Here is a 15,701-nt window from a genome sequence, read left to right on the forward strand (position 1 = left end):
CATTTCCCCTGTGCTATAGTCTATGATCTCTACCAGTGTACTTACTATAAGGATATTAGAATATCATCCTAATCCTGCATTGTTTATGTGTACTTCTGAATGAGCATGGTGGGGTGATGACCAATCCAGTTATATAAGGATGTGTTGGTGAAAGGATTATCTGAAAGTCCACTTCAGTTACAATGAAGAATCCAGTCTATAACCATCCCAACTCTTCGCCCCATGGGTGATATTGGCAGGGATAGATCAAACCACTCGCGTGCTTATCGGACGGAGACATGGCTCAACCGTTCATGGAGAAAATATAAACATTAATTTAAAACAGGGAGAAACATGAGGGGGCTCTCACGCACACGTGCTCACGTCATCTCTGGGTGACCCGCCTTGTGACTTCCTATGCCAGGATGTGGTTTATACTGTAGATGCGCATGTAGCGGCTCGCATGGTTCTTCTGAATGGAACAATGTGACGGTCGGAAAGTGACAGCCTTAACCAGTCGGGGTTAAAGATTAAGCCTGGTACGGGCCGTTACCGTACATAAGGCATGCACACCTGCGCCCACACAGGCTGCAGCACACATTATAACCGAGTGCAGGATATGAGACAACCGTTGTGTGGCGTTCAGCAGTGCCCTCTGTTCTGCTTCTGTTTGGAGTTCTCTCGTCTCCTCTGTGGACCTACGCGTTTTAGGTAAAGAACTGTCTGTTATACCTGATGTGCTGGTACCGATCCAGACCTATTGGATGGGGGATGCTGACCATAGACTATTTTCATGTTTTATTACTCAGTGCACTCTATCTCTTTCTCTCTATCTCTCTCTCTATGTGTGTGAATAAATGTTTATTACCGGTAAGGGAATATTTTTTGTTGTTGTCATGGCCACTTCAGAGAATATTCCCTGCCTCATGTCAGCGTTATGTTGTGGCTAGTTTATCTGTCAAGCCAGTTGCTTGAATTATTTCATTATACATAACTGGGCTGGCTATACTTGGAGAGAAAAAATACACATGATCTGTCATTTAATACAACGATCGTGTTGGGATTATTACTAAAACAGGAGGGTTCCCCCTATTCAGCTACGACCAAGCTTGTACTAATTTACGCCTTTGCCATGTTGGGCTGCGGGGTATTGGTCTTGACTACTAAACAGACCAAAGGATTGTTCCAGGACCAGGGGGGAAACCAAATGCGCACTGACGTTTCAGCGTATCCTCTACGGATGTCATAACATGCTGGGAGAGAATCAGCGTTAGAGGATGTACACCTTGGCTGAAGGCAAATTATTTATAGCCAGTCAGAGGAAATGACATGTTTGGCGCTGTATCCTGTATATATACCCGTTTGTAAACGTTCCTATATGCAACCCCTCTTCATAACGCCAAACAAGAGTGTAAAGCGTGGAGAGTTGTTGGCACAAAACACCACTTTTAACGGTTAGCCGACCTTTAGTAAACTCATCTTGAAGTAGACAGCTGAAAGTAAAGGCTGATTTAGGTGGGCTAGAGCCTAAGTGTCTAAGTGTTCATCCATAGATCATGATCATGTCAAGAAATGATGCCGCTGTGGAATTAGGTAACAATGTAGGCCTATTGATATGGATATCACCCGTTTGAGGATAACATAGGCAAACAGCCTAAAATTGTATTTTTAAATATCTCACCAGTGCCTACCAAATAAATTCAGTATTGCCATGTCCATGCCATTGTAGACATTTGCGCGCAATAATGCCATTTATAGGCATATGGCAACAAAAGCCAATAAAACAGTTTGAACCAATTTTGTAAAGCTAATATTTCATGTGAAAGAGACAGAACATGTAGCCTATGCATAGACGTTATTCTTAATATCTTCTCTTTCAGGAGAACCGTGGCCAGAGCGCTGGAGGATAAGTACTTTTCCGCAGTACAGTAACTCTATCCGTGCTGCAGATCTTTAAATACTCCTCAGAAATAACCACGTGGTGTAAGGTGAGACCTTCCCAGCCCCGGACACCGACTGGCGCGAGCTAGTCTAAGAGGACTGTCAGAGTGCGTGCAGGACAGGACTGCGCTCTTGGAGGACTTTCTGAAAATAACTTCATTTACTTTTTAAGACCAACTTTTCAATACCCTTTGGCTACCAGACGTTATTGACCAGGTTATGCTATCAGAGAACATTGACCAGATAACAATTTGTATGTTTCTTTGTTTTTGCTATCTTTTTGGAAAATATATGTTTCATTCTTCTATCCATCTGTCTACCTTGAGCACGCAGTGAATGGAGAACATACTCGAGCTTCTCCCGAAGCACCGGCAAGAGGGCACGCACGCCTGGGGGAGAGCGGCGACTCACACCTGCCTTTGCAGACGCAAGAGTAGCCTAGTTGCGCCCTTGAATCGTTTTTTTATTACCACATAATTTCGCGTTCGTGACCACACCTGAGTGCCACTCACCAGCATTTTTTAATGGGATAAATTATGTTGTGAGATTAGGTTATTAAAAACCGATCAAGGGAAATCTAAACTCAATTAAACGTCCCACACCTTTTGGCCATAGCTTGCCTATATTTCTCATTCAGTCTACTGTCCCCAAAAGCTTCCGCATGGTACTTTGGTCGAAAGAGCAAGACAAACCGTCGGACACTGACATGTCATCGGGGGCGATAGAGATGAAGAAGGAGGTGGTGGCACCAGCGTACCTCCACTCCAACGGCTCCGTTCACCCAGCCATCCTCACCGAGGACCCCGAAGAGATGAGACCTGAGGAGAGGGGCGAGTACGAGCTCACGGAGGTGACATCCGTCGCGGACAGGTCTGGTGAACCGGGAGATGAGGACCGGGAGATAGTGGTGATAGACTGTAGGGCGAATGCCAAGGGCCAGCGCGAGGAGGACGCTCTCCTGGAGAACGCCAGCCAGAGCAATGAGAGTGACGACATAAGCACTGACCAGAGCCCAGAGCCACCGGCGCCATTGAAGGAGACCTCCTTCTCTATTGGCCTCCAGGTGGTCTTACCGTTCCTGCTGGCCGGGTTCGGGACGGTGGCGGCGGGTATGGTGCTGGACATCGTTCAGGTGAGGAGAGACTATTTTGATGTTTATTGCTAATTGGGATGCTTGGGAGGACCTAACTCCGACGTCACTCTATTGAAGAATGCATTTTAAACGGTTAAGGTAAGGGTTAGGGTTTAGGGTAGGGTTGTCCCAAGGATTCTGATTAGTGTCTACCCTGTTTTGATTCACACCAATTTATTTCTGATGTGACAGGTCACATGGTCAGACAAAAACTCCTGAACCTACTGATTCAATCAGCAGCATGGACTAAGAAGCAGAATGTTTAGACATAGTTCTGTTCCACCTGTAGGCTATAGACAACACTAGTCCTTGTGTCTGGAACTGTACTCTAATGTGCTTATGCTACCTCATCCACAATCTAGTACTCATTACAGTCCCAGTCCTATTACGACAATAAGGGCCCAGTGTTCAGCCTATTGCTACAGTCGTGTTGTTAGTCATGCGTTTCACTTACACAAGGGAGGAAGTGGAATAGACACTGTTGCCTGTCTGATTGATTTAGTCACATATATGATTATATTAGTATGCATAACTCAACCTGTTTGGCCTAAGCAGCTGTCATTGTGTGATGATGAGTGATGACTACTAAGGGGCTGGTCTTGGGCATGTTTGAATGAACTGGTTGGTTCGAGTCAGATTGGCCCAGCACCTGCCAATCACTTTCCTGCCAGCCAATGTGACAGCTCAGCTCTGATGATGGACAGAATGGGAGGTTATCGGCGACGTAACAGATGACCCCTTCACCCCCCATCTGGCACATGTTGGAACACAGTCTGTTCTTGGAAGGGGGAGGGGAGGTTGAGGAGGTAGAGAGGACAGCTGGGCCGTTTAATAAAGTCTTGTCTGTTGATTTATCTGACATATATGTGAATACTGCTGAGACAGAGACTCAAACACATAGGTAGATCCTCATGGTTCTGATAAAAATAATATAGCAGAACAGAATAGAATAACACATAAAGTGGAACAGAGGATAGTATGTGCATGCACCTGTAAAGTATAGTGTTTATTTCAGCCACTGTAGCTGACTGTAACTACAAAGGAGACCAACAACAGAACCGCTGGGTTCTGAGAGCCACAGGGAAAACAATTAAACTAACTTAGAATTACTCTCCTTCCCACTTTCCTGTTGACTTGCCTGGTGTAAACTGGGTGTGGGTGTTATTGTTGGTACGTGTGTGTGTGTGTGTGTGTGTGTGTGTGTGTGTGTGTGTGTGTGTGTGTGTGTGTGTGTGTGTGTGTGTGTGTGTGTGTGTGTGTGTCTGTGAACACATGGTGTGGATGTTATTGTTGGTACATGTGTGTGTGAACACTTGCGTACAAGTGTGTACAGTGTAAAAATACAGTCCTGAGCGCCTGACAGTTCAGATATTTCTTTAAGGTCAGCCTCTGCTACAGATAAAGCTGGAGGTGCCTGGTTGCTGAGAGACCAAGCGCTGGCACTGACTGCCCATTTTGATGCCAACATGGTGTACCCCAGGAACTCTGGACAGAGAGAGAGAGGGAAGGCAGAGAGGGGGGAAGGAGGGAGGGAGAAGGAGAGGAGGGGGTAAGTAGGGAGTGGGATGAACACAGAGAGAGAGAGAGAGAAAGAGGGTGAAGAGAAAGAAAGTGCTTACCTGTGAGGTGGGAGTGGTTCTAGTGTTACATAATAATGACAATGTTGTCAGTATAGTGAATGGTTCTAGAAGCTTGTCTACTAGATTCTATCACATTCTAATTCCCCTCCCTTGACACTGCTAACTGCTAACTCAGCTAATCCCCTTCTGCCCTTGCAGGAGGCAATTCTCTCTCTCTCTCTCTCTCTCTCTCTCTCTCTCTCTCTCTCTCTCTCTCTCTCTCTCTCTCTCTCTCTTCTTTCTGATTAAGCAAGCTGGCTCTGACTCAGATGTATGGTAGATGCAAAATATCTCAGCCCCTCAGTGTGTGTGTGTGTTGCTCCTGGAGTAAGGTAATGGTTGCCCAGGGTGATGCGTTGTGACCCACCTCTTTAACTTCACTTAGTTTCCCCCTTTACACACAAACACCCTGTCTCTGGCCCCAATCTGCCAGAGTTGCCCAGGATAGACAACACAGGACAGTATGGAAAAGGAAGAGACTAATTTATATATACACTAGATGATTGGTAGTGGGTGCTGTGTTGAAGCAGCCATGCCTCCATCTTGGCACTCCCCCACCGTTGCATAAAATATTTTAGAAGCTATAGAAATGCATTTATTAATGTATACATTAGTTTTTGCCACATTTACAGTGGGAAGAAAAAGTATGTATGTAAATTATGTCTGAGTGTTGGTGTGCCCAAAAAAGAAGGAATTTGATTTACGGTATAGCATTTACTTCTACTTTTTACTTTTACTCCAGTATCACAATTGAGAACGTTTTCCACCACTGGTTACTGTAGGTCATCGAGAGGACAGGTCACAGATTTGTTCTTCGTTGGATGTGATTTTTGTGTTTACATTCCTAGGAATGTGAAAGGTCAAGACTGGTGCAGTGGTTGTTTTTATGTTTGTCTGGAAGGAGGGAGAACACCCCACCCCACAGTCTATTGACATTCACAGATGAAATAGTGTAAATATGTGTACTAACTTGTTTCTCTGTTGCTTTGTGGAATTTATCCTAGATATCTGTCTCTCATCCATCTTTCTGTCTGGTTTACACTGTGGCATCGGATGATGTGCAGATGACCAATATAAAACAGCAAGGCGAGACATGGGTTCAGCCTCAGTGCCTCAAAAACAGACAAACAATCTAAAAATATAGGAAACTGTAAACAGGAAAACACAATCAACACAAAGGCCTCACAACAGCCAAGCCCTTTCTGCCCAAGGGAGGCCATTTTTGGTCAACCACATCCAGTTGTTGGGTTTCTACAGGAGCCAGTGTGAAACCAGAGTGTGGGCTTGGTCCGCCTGTGGATCTGATTTAGCCTCATAATCTGGTAAATCCAGCTCTCTCTCATTTTAATCTGGGAATGTTATCCACAGACGATAATGAAGATATCATCTCTATGGTGCTAACAGTCATTTAATTGATCTGCTAAGCTCTTGTCACACACACGATCATGAATGACAACATGGATGTCTCTTTCATGGCTGCCTCTCATCACCTCCCTCCCTTCATGTGCTTTCCTTATTTCCATTAAATATTTGCTTTAAACTGACATTTTCTGCCAGATCAGAGATCATTGAGGAATGGGCACAAAGAAGCTTGTTTAGTTTATTGAGACCAAGCCAGGTTAGAGAATCATTTGAACTCCTTGCTCCTCTCCACAATGGATAATCTGATACATACAGTGGGGTCTGGAATTATTGACACCCTGGATAAAGATGAGCAAAAATGACTGTATAAAATAAATAATTCAAACACTGAGCTATATCGTATGTTCAAAAATATTGGTAAATTGTTATTTTATATTAATACAGTTGCTCAGAGAAAGAGATTTTATTTAACAATAAATGTTTTTTTTAAACTAGGGGTGAAAATTATTGACACCACCGTTTTCAATACCTTTCAAAACCTCACCATGCGAGGATAGCGGCATTGAGCCTTTTTCTAAAATGTTTTATGAGTTGGAGAACACATTGGGAGGGTTCATAGATCATTCCTCCATACAGAATCTTTCTCGATCCTTGATATGCATCATCTGTGCTTATGGACTGGACTGCCTTCTTTAGTTCAAACCACAGGTTTTCAATGGGGTTCAAGTCTGAAGACTGAGATGACCATTGCAAAATTATGATTTTGTGGCCAATTAACCATTTCTTTGTGGATGTTGATGTGTGCTTGGGGTTATTGTCTTGCTGGAAGATCCACTTGCGGCTAAATTTCAGCCTCCTGGCAGAAGCAACCAGGTTTTTGGCTAAAATGTCCTGCTACTGGGTAAGTTCATGATGTTGTTGACCTTAACAAGGGCACCAGGACAAGTGGAAGCAAAATAGCCCCATAACATCAAAGATCCACCACAATATTTTACAGTAGTTGTGTGGTTATTTTCTGCTCGTGTGTTCTCATTTTGACGCCAAACCCACCAGAGCTCTATTTTCATGTCATCCAACAAATGTAAACGCCTGGAGTTTGCTAAACGGCATTGGAACTTGGATTGCTTTGGTCAGATGACATAAAAATAAGATCCTACATATACAGTACCAGTCAAAAGTGTGGACACACCTACTCATTCAAGGGTTTTTCTTTATTGTTACTATTTTCTACATTGTCGAATAATAGTGAAGACATCAAAACTATGAAATAACACATATGGAATCATGTAATAACCCAAAAAGTGTTAAACAAATCCAAATATATTTTAGATTTTAGATTCTTCAAAGTAGCCACCCTTTTCCTTGATGACAGCTTTCCACACTCTTGGCATTCTCTCAACCAGCTTCACCTGGAATGCTTTTCCAACAGTCTTGAAGGAGTTCCCACATATGCTGAGCACTTGTTGGTTGCTTTTCTTTTACTCTGCGGTCCAACTCATCCCAAACCATCTCAATTGGTTTGAGATTGGGTGATTGTGGAGGCCAGGTCATCTGATGCAGCACTCCATCACTCTCTTTCTTGGTCAAATAGCCCTTACACAGCCTGGAGGTGTGCTGGGTCATTGTCCTGTTGAAAAACAAATAGTAGTCCCACTAAGCGCAAACCAGATGGGATGGCGTATCGCTGCAGAATGCTGTGGTACCAAGCTGGTTAAGTGTGCCTTGAATTCTAAATAAATGACTGACACCAGCAAAGCACCCCCACACCATCACACCTCCTCCTCAATGCTTCACGGTGTGAAGCACTCACCTACTCTTCGTCTCACAAAGACACGGCGGATGGAACCAAAAATCTCAAATTTGGACTCATCAGACCAAACGACAGCTTTCCACAGTGTAATGTCCATGGTGTAATGTCCGTATTTTACCAAATAGGGCTATCTTCTGTATACCACCCCTACCTTGTCACAACACAACTGACTGTCTCAAACAGATTAAGAAGGAAAGAAATTCCACAAATGTACTTTTAACAAGGCATACCTGTTAATTGAAATGCATTACAGGTGACTGCCTCATGAAGCTGGTTGAGAGAATGCCAAGAGTGTTCAAAGCTGTCATCAAGGCAAAGGGTGGCTACTTTGAAGAATCTCAAATATAAAATATATTTTGATTTGTTTAACAGTTTTTTGGTTACTACATGATTCCATGTGTGTTATTTCATAGTTTTGATATCTTCACTATTATTCTGCTATGTAGAAAATAGTAAAAAAATTAAGAAAAACCCTTGAATGAGTAGGTGGTTCCAAACTTTTGACTGGTACAGTATGCATACGAGATGAGATAGAGGCCAGGTTTCACCGATTAATCAATATGAGTGGTGGAGCGTACCACTTCAGAAATGACAAAACAATTAATACAACTAACCCAAGGTGAGAGGGGTTCATATGGGTACACAACCCAAACCAGGTGTACACAGAACAACACAACACAACCAACACGGTGGATGGGATGTCTCTCTACTCAGCACAGTGGAGATATGTTGTGTTGGTTGTGTTGTTTTGTGTAGTCCTGGTTTGGGTTGTGTACCCATATGAACCCCTCTCACCTTGGGTTAGTTGTATTAATTGTTTTGTCATTTCTGAAGTGGTACGTTTTTCTTTGTGCAACAACACCCTCCCAAATGTAATTCTAAAACATGCTCTGAAGTGACGTGGATTTTCCATCCATCCAAATCCCACATTTAAATGTGCAGTAGCCTGCTACAATGCTATATCCTGTCAATCATTGACTGGCTGATTGTTTGAAGGCTTTAGCAGGTTAGCCTGTATTGTGTGGCTAAAGGCCCTAGCTAATATTTTACTCAGCATCCATAGGAGGCATTAGAACTTTCAGGAGCATTCTGTTTGCACTCATCTGAGTTGCTGTGACGCAATATTGACCTAAACATTTTTTTTATTTAACCAGGCAAGTCAGTTAAGAACAAATTCTTATTTATAATGACAGCCTGGGTTAACTGCCTTGTTTAGGGGCAGAACAACAGATTTTTACCTTGTCAGCTCAGGGATTCGATCAAGCAACCTTTCAGTTACTTGCCCAATACTCTAACCACTAGGCTACCTGCCGTCTCCATTACTGAGGCGGATACCCTTCCCCTCCAAGCTCAGTGGCTGTCTGCCTAAAAGCATTCAGAATCAATTAGTTTCAATTTAAAATGTTGTTTTTTTGCAGCCAGCAATAGGAGAAATAAAATCTAGGACAAACATTGCTGTGTGCCATCAGAGATACTGCCTGTGATGTCATAGGTGTTCTGACCTTTGGTGTCACTGCACAGCCATCGACGTTGCGTTGGTGTTGTATGCCACTGGGTTCAGTTTCCTGACTCTACATACAGTGCTGTAAAAAAGTATTTGCCCCCTTTCTAATTTTCTCTACTTTTACATATTTTTGAAACTGAACATTATCATATTTTCAACCAAAACCTAATATTAGATAAAGGAAACCTGAGTGAACAAATAACACAACAATTACATACTTATTTCATTTATTTCATAAACAAAGTTATGCAACACCCAATGCCCCTGTGTGAAAAAGTAATTGTCCCCTTACACTCAATAACTGGTTGTGCCACATTTAGCTGCAATGACTCCAACCTAACGCTTCCTGTAGTTGTTGATCAGTGTCTCACGATGCTGTGGAGGAATTTTGTCCCACTCTTCCATGCAGAACTGCTTTAACTAGTGACATTTGTGGGTTGTCAAGCAGGAACTGCTTGTTTCAAGTCCTCCCACAAGATCTTAATTGGGATTAGGTCTGGACGTTGACTTGGCCATTCCAAAAATATGAATGTTTAGCTTTTTAGACATTTTCGTGTAGACTTGATTGTGTGTTTTGGATCATTGTCTTGCTGCATGACCCAGCTGCGCTTCAGCTTCAGCTCACAGACGGGCCAGTAGTAATTTAGCCAAGGTAACCTGTCTAAATGACTACCGACCCGTAGCACTCACTTCTGTAGCCATGAAGTGCTTTAAAAGGCTGGTCATGGCTCACATCAACACCATTATCCCAGATACACTAGACCCACTCCAATTTGCATAGCACCCCAGCAGATCCACAGATGATGCGATCTCTATTGCACTCCACACTGCCCTTTCACACCATGACAAAATTAACACCTACGTGAGAATGCTATTCATTGACCTCAGCTCAGCATTCAACACCATATTGCTTTCAAAGCTCAACACTAAGCTAAGGACCCTGGGACTAAACACCTCCCTCTGCAACTGGATCCTGGACTTCCTGATGGGCTGCCCCCAGGTGGTGAGGGTAGGTAACAACTCATCTGAAACACTGATCCTCAACACAGGGGCCACTCAGGGGTGTGTGCTCAGTCCCCTCCTGTACTCCCTGTTCACCAATGACTGCATGGCCAGGCACGACTCCAACACCATCATTAAGTTTGCTGGATGACACATCAGTGATCACTGACAACGATGAGACAGCCTATAGGGAGGAGCCTATAGGCCGTGTGGTGCCAGGACAACAACCTCTCCCTCAACGTGGTCAAGACAAAGGAGATGATAGTGGACTACAGGAGAAGGAGGACCGAGCACGCCCCCATTCTCATCGACGGGGCTGTAGTGGAGCAGGTTGAGAGCTTCAAGTTCCTTGGTGTCCACATCACCAACAAACTATCATGGTCCGAACATACCAAGACAGTCGTGAAGAGGGCACGACAACGCCTATTCCCCCTCAGGATACTGAAAAGATTTGGCATGGGTCCTCAGATCCTTAAAGGTTCTACAGCTGCACCATCAAGAGCATCCTGACTGGTTGCATCACCGCCTGGTATGGCAACTGCTCGGCCATTACAGAGGGTAGTGCGTACGGCCCAATACATCACTGGGGCCAAGCTTCCTGCCATCCAGGACTCCAGCCACCCTAGTCATAGACTGTTCTCTCTGCTACCGCAAGGCAAGTGGTACCAGAGCTCCAAGTCTAGGTAAAAAAAGGCTCCTTAACAGCTTCTACCCCCAAGCCATAAGACTCATGAAAAGTTAAGCAAATGGCTACCCGGACTAGTTGCATTGTCCCCACCCCCCCATTTTTACACTGCTGCTAGTCTCTGTTTATTATCCATCCATAGTCACTTTACCTCTACTTACATGTACATATTACCTCAATTACCCTGACTAACCAGTGCCCCCGCACATTAACTCTGTACCAGAACCCCTGTATATAGCCTCCCTACTATTATTTTATTGTTGCTCCCTAATTATTTGTTATTTTTCCATTTAGATTTTTTTCTTAAAACTGCATTGTTGGTTAAGGGCTTGTAAGTAAGCATTTCACTGTAAGATCTACACCTGTTGTATTCGGCACATGTGACAAATACAATTTGATTTCAGGCCTGACATTCTCCTGTAGAATTCTCTGATACAGAGCAGAATTCATGGTTCCTTCTATTAAGGAAAGTCGTCCAGGTCCTGAGGCAGCAAAGCATCCCCAAACTATCATACTACCACCACTACGCTTGAATGTTGGTATGAGGGTTTTACTGTAGAATTCAGTGTTTGGTTTTCGCCAGGCATAATGGGACCCATGACCCCTAATCCCAATTGAGATGTTGTGGCAGGACTTGAAACGAGCAGTTCATGTTTGAAAAGCCACACGTGTTGTTGAGTTAAAGCAGTTCTGCATGGAAGAGTGGGCCAAAATTCCTCCACAGCGTCGTGAGAGACTGATCAACAACTACAGGAAGCGTTAGGTTGGAGTCATTGCAGCTAAATGTGGCACAACCAGTTATTGAGTGTAAGGGGACAATTACTTTTTCACACAGGGGCATTGGGTGTTGCATAACTTTGTTTATGAAATAAATGAAATAAGTATCAATTTTGTTTATTTGGTAACGTAGGTTCATTTGATATAATATTAGGTTTTGGTTGAAGATCTGATAACAGTATCAAAAATATGCTAAAATATATCAAATCAGAAAGGGGGGAAGTACTTTTTCACAGCACTCTATATGCACAGCGGTTTCATATAAGCAACAGTGGGCAAACGGGGCTGCGTTACCAAACTCTGCAACCTGACCCCTTGGACGGCATACCACAGCCTGTATGCCTCTGATACATCATGATACTGACTATCCACAGAGTTCGCAGAACTGGGGCTGGTCATTGGGGAGTGAGGGGGTTGTTGGCTGGGCTCCACTGTTCCATTGGAGACAACAACATATATCACAGCTGGAGAAGAGAGTAGAGAGAGGAGGAGAGGGTGAAGGTGGGTAAGGAAAGGAAAAGGGGGTTTGGAAGAGAGGCAGAGAGAGAGAGAGAAGTGGGTTGGGGAAGATAGAGAGATTGGGGAAAAGATTGGGGGTAGTTAGGAAGGGAACGAGAGAGTGAATTGGGTTAGAGGGTAGAAATGACATGGGTGGGGGGGGGTCTAGGTGGCAGAGTGCCAGGAGGTAGGGTGGTGGGGTCCCTGCGGAGTCGGCTGCTTTAAAGAGCCCAGGCTGCTGACAGACAGAGAGCAGCAGTGTTAACCTCCCACTGGGCACAAACAGTTCAACATCTATTTTGGATTTACAAAATAGATGTTCAACTAACATGAATTCAATGTGAAATTAACCAAAAATTGCACCGTGTCATTGGATTTAGGTTAAAAGTTGGTTGAAAAACAGATTAAATTCCCTTAGGTTGATGACTTTTGGCAAATTCAATCCGTTTTCACATCAAATTATTTTGTTAATAAATACATGGAAACAACATTGAATCAACCAGTTTTTGCCCAGTAGGCTTTTACCTCCACCCAGAATGAAGCCCTGTTATCTCTCACATACTGTAGGGATCTGTAGGCAGCATAAAGTCATATAGCTATTTTTCCTCTCCTCCTCTTTTCTTCTCTCCATTCTCTCTTCTCTTCTTCTCTCCTCTCCTCCTCTCCTTTCTCTGACAGCCTCTCAGTATTGATTAAGCTGTGGGCTGGCTGGGCTGAGCTGTAAGTGCTGGGGGCCAGTGGGACTGGCTCTAAATATCAGCACTTTCTCTGTTGATGGATCAATGTTCGGTCCAACCTTATACCCCAGACTTATACCCCCGTCCCAGCCTTCTAGGCTAACCCAGCCCATCCCTAGCTATTTACACCAAACTCATCTTCATACCCCAGCCCCACTCTGCTGATCCTCCCATTGCACTGGGCTAATGGAGAAACACCCAAGATGCACTTTACCCAAGTCTTTAAAAAAAAATATATTTAACCTTTATATAACTAGGCAAGTCAGTTAAGAACAAATTCTTATTTACAATGACGGCATACACCGGCCAAACCCAGACGACGCTGGGCCAATTGTGCGCCAACCTACGGGACTCCCAATCACAGCCGGTTGTGATGCAGCCTGGATTCAAATCAGGGTGTCTGTAGTGACGCCTCTAGCACTGAGATGCAGTGCCTTAGACCACTGCGCCACTCGGGAGCCCAAAATCATTAGTTCAGGGACTCATAGAGACCATCTCAAGGGCTGGAAAACAGCCAAAGTGGGGGCCAAAGTGGGGGCCAAAGTGGGCCAGTAATCAACTCCAGAACCACAGTCATCCACTGTGAATTTCCATTTGATTCTATAACACCTTTGCTGCGTGAGCACATGCATTTGTGTGTATGATTTATTTATTTTCTCAAGCCTAAATTACCTTTCAGATTGACACTGAACAAAAATATAATGCAACATGTAAAGTGTTGGTCCCATGGTTCAGGGTGCTGAGGAGTATTTCTGTCTGCGAAGCCCTTTTGTGGGGGGAAAACTCATTCTGATTGGAAGGGCCTGGCTCCCCAGTCGGTGGGCCTGGCTACCAAGTGGGTGGGCCTATGCCCACCAAGGCCCACCCATAGCTGCACCCCTGCCCAGTCATTTCAAATCCATAGATTAGGACCTCATTTATTTATTTCAATTGACTGATTTCCTTATATGAACTGTAACTCAGTAAAATCTTTGAAATTGTTGCATGTTGTGTTTATATTTTTGTTCAGTATAGCTGCTCTTGCTCCTGGCTGACTTTGCCTCAAGTTGTTCGCTGTGTAAAGGTAGGGTAATTGGCACAGAATCAGAGAGTATTTGTGCTGAGGCAGTGAGGTAGCAGGCAGACGGAGGGTTACAGTAAAACACTGTGGGTTGCAAGTACTGTATGAAAGGTGATAATAAAATGTCCTCTTGTCTACTGTTGTTCAGGACAGCAGAGAGAGAGAGGCTGGATGAGAGAGAGCGAGACAGAGAGAAGGCGCGGGTGGAGGTTGAGAGAAGAGAGGGAGAGAGAAGTGGTAGAAAGAGGGTGGTGAATTGTTGCAGTGTGAGGTCAAAATGACCTTGCTCCTCTTCAGAGTGAATAAGATCTTATGATCCCAACACAGTCTCGACAAATATAATATTAGTAAGATGAGACAGAGATCAGGTTTCAGATTGAATCAATATCAAACTCAATAGCAGCAAGACATTGTCAACCTCAGCAGTGCCCAGTGTGATACGCTGTTGGGTTTGTAATATAATGGGATATTGTATCATGAAAACTCAGTGATAACTGCATCACGATAACTGTTTTATCACAATCGAAATCAGACTTTATACTACTTTCTATGTCAGTAAAGGTTATTTTGTTGTGCAGGTGACGTTGTGTTGTATTGTGCAGTAGTGGTGCGTGGGTAAATTCACTGGGGAAGCCAAGCCAGGAAAAAAGCCATATTGCAACCTGTTGTGATAACTGCATTGTTTGTGCAATTAACCCATTTGTTCATACGCCACTGTCATATACAGTACAATAAGTACAGTACAATAAGTACAGTACAATAAGGCAGAGACAACTAAAAGACAACAGTCACACAGTGGCGGAATAAAATCAACCACACATGCGTTTGTTTCATCACAAAACCGGAGAGCAACATCCGTCTGGTGAAGTTCACAATAGCAAGTATTCCATCTAACAAACAGTGGTCAAGCAAGTTAATGTTTCCGACAGTTTACTAAACAGTTCCTGATTTAGAACCACGGAGAGTTACAGCAAGTCAGCACAAAGACAACTGGAGCACTTCCTCCACTATTACATTTACATTTTAGTCATTTAGCAGACGCTCTTATCCAGAGCGACTTACAGTAGTGAATGCATACATTTCATACAATTTCATACATTTTTTTTTTTTGCTGGCCCCCCGTGGGAATCGAACCCACAACCCTGGCGTTGCAAACACCATGCTCTACCAACTGAGCTACAGGGAAGGCCAGAACCATTCCCACTGGGCAAAAACTGTTTGAATGAACATTGTTTCCAATTCATTTATAGAACAAAAAATCTATGTGATGACGTTGAATCAATGTGGAAAACTGATTTGATTTGCAAAAAGTAATCAACGTAAGGGAATTGCTTATTTTATTCACCCAACTTTTAAATCCAATTACATTTGTGCCCAGTGGCTTTCAGCTTAAACGTAATCAAATCAACTAGGCTATATATACTTACCCTAATACAGTGAAAACAAACTTAAACACACCAAAGACAATTTAGTCCAATCAACATGACAAAATATCATGTGGCTGTGGTACTGATTTTCTGAATGTGTGGGGAAAAAGCTTAAAAAAGCATGTTGTTGACACACCCTACTTGTAGACTGGATGAACTCCAAAGCAA

At 43.6% G+C, this 15,701-nt stretch overlaps 1 protein-coding gene across 1 annotated transcript in view; it reads left to right on the plus strand.

Annotated features, from left to right (window-relative positions):
• Positions 1-409: 409 nt before the first annotated feature.
• The window catches only part of LOC106565625 (solute carrier family 41 member 1), a 37,168-nt gene continuing 21,876 nt past the window's right edge, over positions 410-15,701 (plus strand). Inside the window, exons 1-2 of the mRNA XM_014132936.2 lie at positions 410-690; positions 1,860-3,052. Coding sequence (XP_013988411.1) covers positions 2,582-3,052 — 471 coding nt within the window. The 5' untranslated portion in view covers positions 410-690; positions 1,860-2,581. The remainder of the gene's footprint in view (positions 691-1,859; positions 3,053-15,701) is intronic.

Source organism: Salmo salar, chromosome ssa12, assembly GCF_905237065.1.
Source record: "Salmo salar chromosome ssa12, Ssal_v3.1, whole genome shotgun sequence".
NCBI lineage: Eukaryota > Metazoa > Chordata > Actinopteri > Salmoniformes > Salmonidae > Salmo > Salmo salar.